The sequence below is a fragment of the Aegilops tauschii genome, chromosome 3, assembly GCF_002575655.3.
Source record: "Aegilops tauschii subsp. strangulata cultivar AL8/78 chromosome 3, Aet v6.0, whole genome shotgun sequence".
Taxonomy (NCBI): Eukaryota; Viridiplantae; Streptophyta; class Magnoliopsida; order Poales; family Poaceae; genus Aegilops; species Aegilops tauschii.
Window position 1 is genome coordinate 410,682,805 of NC_053037.3, and position 5,178 is coordinate 410,687,982.

Consider the following 5,178-nt stretch of genomic DNA (forward strand, 5'->3'; position numbering starts at 1 on the left):
CTGCTCACCCGAAGAACCTGCACACTTCGGGGGCTTCGACCGGGCGGCTCCTCGAGTACGGAAGCCTGTCGGTGGCCCCTGGAGATGAGGAGGTGGCGGGCAGGTCAAAGCTGCCGGAGAAGGAGATCAAGGCGGTGACCAAGGCTGTCCAGAAGCTCACGGTCGAGGAGGCGATGGGGGCTGAAGGTTCCCAGGATGAGGAACCCTCTCCCATTGATGCTGAGATGGTCATCGCGTCTGGCCGAGCGGACGGGACGGATCAGGTTGCTGTAGGGGTCAATGGGGACGCTCCCTCTATCATCTTGAGTGCCCCCGTGACCCCTGCTGCTGTTGCACCCGAAGAAGCTGTGGATGGTGTCCCCTCAGCCCGCCAGGGTAACATGATGGGCTCCAACAACATGTACGCCGGGTTTGGTTTGTGCCATTTTCGCTGTCTCCCGAATACAGTGGATCACGATTACGTTACCAGCGTTTGTTTCGGCAGCGTCGGTTTCAGTTCCCGTGTAATCGTAAACCGTCCTTCACAAATTCGAAAACACCCGATATAGCCTGGTATGGAATAACACCACTCGTCGTTTTCTTCCGCGTCAGGACCAAGCAGCAGCGACTTGCAGTACCATCGCCGTATCAATTCATCGCCGCTGAGCGCCGCCGATCTTCAGTAGCCTCCGCTGCTGAGCGCCGCCGATCTCCAGTCGCCTCCGCCGCTGAGCGCCGCCGATCTCCATTCGCCGCCGCTGTCGGCGTGGGCAGCGCCACCGATCTCTCTTCGCCGACGCCGTGGGCAGCGCCGCCGATGTCGCTTCGCTGCCGTGAGCAGCAGCGTTGTTTGAACGGCTGGTGATCTCATTTTCCGTCAAGGGCCATCCCCAGCAGTCGTCCGTCCTCCGGTCCTCCGGCATAGTCTACAAGGCTCGCGACGGCACTCCACGGCTTCCTATTCCTTTGCGTGAACCAGACACATCATGTAATCACTTACCTCCAATCTAATACAGTGTATTCTCATTACAACAGTGAATACGTTACCTGAGCTCCAACCAAACGCGTTCTTACAGTATTTCTTTACAGAGGGAGTACTAAAAAACAAGATAAAGTAAGATACAGAAGTGTAAAAGAAATTGGATTCATCAGATGATACATGAGTCCCTAATTCCGAATCCGGCCAAAACACCACTGGCTGTGGCTGACTGGCTCCTTGTGTCGGCTGCGACTGCTACACCAAGACAAAGATACAACCTTGAAAACTGAGCAATTACAATAAGGTACTCCCTCCGTCTAGGTGTGTAAGTCATCTTACGAAAACCAAATAATCCCAAAACACTTAGGCACGGTATATTAACTCCCTCTTCGTTTCTTATTTTGTGACATATCAATCAATAAGAGATGTGGGCCGTGCATGCTTTCAATGACTTGAGACTACCAAACATGACATGCAGTGGTTAGTTCATTGCATGCAATGCTATTAATTAGCAAAAAGACATTAAGTTTTCTCGTTTTCCTCTCCGCCTTGGTCACGATGCACAACGTAAGATGACTTACACACCTAGACGGAGGGAGTACATAAACATAAGCAGGCTATAAGGACTAAAATATTTGCTTAATTGGAGTAAAGAGAAGATGAAAGAGAAAAAAAGCCGTTGATTAGTAGCCGGCTGCGGTACAAGCCCGAAGATAATTTGTGAGGTTGTAAAGTAGGTCAACTATTAACAAAGTAGTATACATTTAAAATTTACTGTTGTACATGCCGACTATTAGGTTGGCTTTAGATAACATGGCAACTCCTTATAGCTGATTGTTGGTTGTATTGTTAACCATGCTCTTACCGCGAACAGCACCACCCCCACCCTATGGATGCCATCGCCAACAACACACCAACACAATAGTAACTTAATATACACACAAGCACTGAACTGGCGTTACCGGCAGGAAGGCCGGAGAGAAAATATTGCATGGATAAATCACGACTGTCCTGGCCTAGTTTCTTTTTAACAGCAGATGCGTAGGCTAGTTACTTTAGAAACCTTGTGGATGCCTGACCTTCCCATCTCCAATTCTCGATCAGCCCTACAAGCTTAAAACTTTTCTAACCTGAAAATAACACAGTTAATTTGGTGAGTTCACCAAGAATATATCATCACAATGCGTTGAATATAAGATTGCTGTCCTGTGCTTGCAAGTTGCAGCAGCTTCCAACAGGATAACAAAGGCTTGCTACTGCTGAACTGGATTAAGGTAGAAAGTAGTTCCGTAGATCATAAGATAAGAGTGTGTTTGGATGAGGGGTCCTTTTTAGGGTGTCATTCAAGCTAAATACTGAAGCTCCTCAAAACAATACCCATCAGTCAAATATCCCCTAAATCTTGATAAACTTCTTAGTCTAATAACGAACAGAATATCATATGCTCAATCCAGGAAAATGATGAAAAATCGGCAACATTTTGAATACGCTTAACATTTCCATAGTTCTGAATGACAGCAAAGTTACTAATAATAAAGCATCACTCAAATGCCAGGACATATAAACCAGCTTAGCTGAATAACAAATCAATTAGTATATCAATTATGTTATCATGTTCAGCCTAACTCACTTGGGCAGGACGGGGGTGGATATACAATCACACCTCTCGGGTCCAGACCCTCATAGATAGTTTTTTTCTCTTGTTTTCGTCTTAGTTTAGGTTAGTCTTCATACGGTTTTTTTTGTTGACGCATGGTAGATGCCACTAGCGTGGTAGGAACTGCTTTGCACCTTCATGACATTCTTCTTCTAATATAGAGCGACATGCATTTTGATGCGCGTCTGTTCAAGAGAGAGAAATACAACATGCCACTTATCCTACATGTTCCTTCATTTTGTTCTAACAAGATAAGAAGCTTACACTTTACTAAAGCCATGACAATAAATATGTATCGGAGGGAGTACTACAGAAAGAAAGAACACACTTATAAATTGGAGGGGCCAAAGCTTACGTTTCAAAATATATTGTCTCCTCCGTGCCCGAGTGCTCCGTCGAGCAAAGTAGAAAACGAAAATACATACAACAACACCCAGTTCAATAACTGCAGCCATTCTTAATCCTGTAAACAGGACAATTGAAATCAAATCAGGTATAAAAAACATATTCTGTTCCAGAAACAGCTACATCTAGCATTCTGAAGGGAAAGTACCTCTTAGCTTCTGGATAAGATCTTCTATGTCAAGTGTATGTTTACTAGAAATTATGTCCGTTCCACCTAAATGTGCGACTGACAGCTCACTAACACCATTGTCTGTCTCGGCAGTATCATGCCTCTTTTTACATGTGTTCGGACAATGGATGCCACTTTCATACTCATCACTTCCATCACAGCAATCTACAAACATAGAAACAGTATCAAAATTTCTGCTGCTAACAAAACAGAATCCAGTAAATACTAAGTACAAACTAGTAAAGGAAGGGCATGATTTAAGGATTTGATAGTCTGCAAAATCAATAGCATACCGCAAATGTTATCATTCACAAACGAAGAGAACAAGATACGAGGAAGATCTCCAGTGTTTATACAATAAAATTTGCCTTCTGGGCAAGCCGAAGTGCCTGTATAACGCAAATAATGTGAATGAAAACATTCCATTAGTGAATATCTTGGGCATTACTGTTAACATCAAGTGAAGAGAAAAAATTGTTGTGTGGCAATGTTTTCTAAAGTGAGCATTCAGAATTACAGGAACAAGTAACAGCGAGGCCTGCCACAATAGCAGTTAGCACAACAACAAAAAGAACACATTTGGTAATGTGGACATGTGGTACTAGTGTAATGCATAAAGATCTGCGGTAGTTATAGCTGGCCTAATAGCTCATTCTGATCTAAACTGCCGGAAAATAAACTGTAAAGTACTGTCAAAGTTAAGCATTTCACTCTTGCACTTAGTTCGGTGAATTGCAGTTTCAACTGGCGTAACTAAATCCGCAAGACAAAGCTGAACTGCTTTAATCAATTATAGTACCTAACCACGAAATTCCAATCAGACGTAATCACATCAGCAAAATCGACCAGATCTACTCAGTTGGGGACTTCGCAGTCAAGTTCGGGCAAATCCAAAGCAGATAGGGGAAAACCTGGCTCGTCGGTTCCATCGGTGCAATCGCAGTATCCGTCGTTGAGCCGGCTCCTGGGGAAGGAGCCCGAGCCGTCCCTGCAGGCGATCACCTGCGGCGCGAAGTACGCCTCGTCTGCAGAAACAATTTGGTCAGGACGAGAGGAGGAAATAGATGCGGAGGAGGGCGCACAGGCATGTGGCTCCTTCACCCTGGGGAGAAACGCCGACTAGCGGTGGCTCGGCGTCGGCGGCGCCGGCGAGGAGTAGGAGCAGGAGAGTGGCGGGAGCGGCGGAGGAGACCAGGCGACGACTTTGTTGTCGGGGCGTCATCTGCCGTTGGATGCGACCTTCGATTGGTCCGGATCTCAAGGAGTCAGGGCAACTCCAACTACGCATTTCATCCGCTGAGTCCGATTGGATCGGCATGGGCAGAAATCATGACCCAACACCACGACTTATTTGACAATTTTATTTATTTCGTGTTCGTGTGAATATAAATTTAAATCAAGTTTGCGTCCACACGGATAACAGACGGACGCGTCGCATGTCCGCTCGGTATCCGTCCCGAGCCCATGCGGCAGCTACCCAACTACCACACGATGGTCCTTTTTAAATGATACGTGTGGGGGTGCCTCGGAAGCACGACCATGATGTCAACTCTTCCTCTGAGCGGCGGCACGTGGCACCCTGCCGCACGGGGTTGCGTCCTCGTGCGCGCCCGCAGGTATGTGCTTGTCGCGACGTGAGTACTGGTAGTAGGTCATCCATGTACCTTGGCCGGACGCGCACCGACTGAACGGCTGGTATTTGAACCTGGAAAGAGTTCCAGTGCTGGTCGTTCCGGCCTCAGGTTGCGCGGGGGCTTCACAGATCCACCGCCGCCACGATCATGTGTTCGCCGAGAACTCGCCCCACTAGGATGTGTGGTTCTACGACAAGCAAGACTAACGTCGCGGGCGTGCTTCGTCGCTCGTGCGTGTGAGCGAGCCACATGTGATGAAAGAGAAGGGGGTGAGTACGACGAGGCCCTCAAGCAGACCCTCGAGGCCTCAGAGCGGGCTGAGCTCGCGCAGTGACTTGCCCTGCTATTGGCGCTC

The 5,178-nt window shown here is 47.4% G+C and overlaps 1 protein-coding gene across 3 annotated transcripts; it reads right to left on the reverse strand.

The window, feature by feature from the left end:
• Positions 1-968: 968 nt before the first annotated feature.
• On the reverse strand, positions 969-4,524 carry LOC109752913 (uncharacterized). Of its 3 annotated transcripts, none has more exons than XR_005773216.2 (7): positions 4,291-4,524; positions 4,101-4,214; positions 3,483-3,578; positions 3,169-3,354; positions 2,971-3,078; positions 2,022-2,088; positions 969-1,210 (listed from the first exon to the last, which is right to left on the reverse strand). XR_005773216.2 is itself a non-coding variant. In XM_020311825.4 (6 exons), exons 1-6 carry the CDS (start codon positions 4,505-4,507, stop codon positions 2,084-2,086), a joined length of 726 nt encoding a protein of 241 aa, XP_020167414.2. In that variant the 5' UTR covers positions 4,508-4,524; the 3' UTR covers positions 1,682-2,083. The 3 variants fall into 3 exon arrangements, 1 of the variants encoding a protein (XP_020167414.2); XR_005773215.2 differs by having other exon boundaries at positions 969-1,213; XM_020311825.4 differs by lacking the exon at positions 969-1,210 and having other exon boundaries at positions 1,682-2,088.
• Between the last annotated feature and the right edge of the window lie 654 nt (positions 4,525-5,178).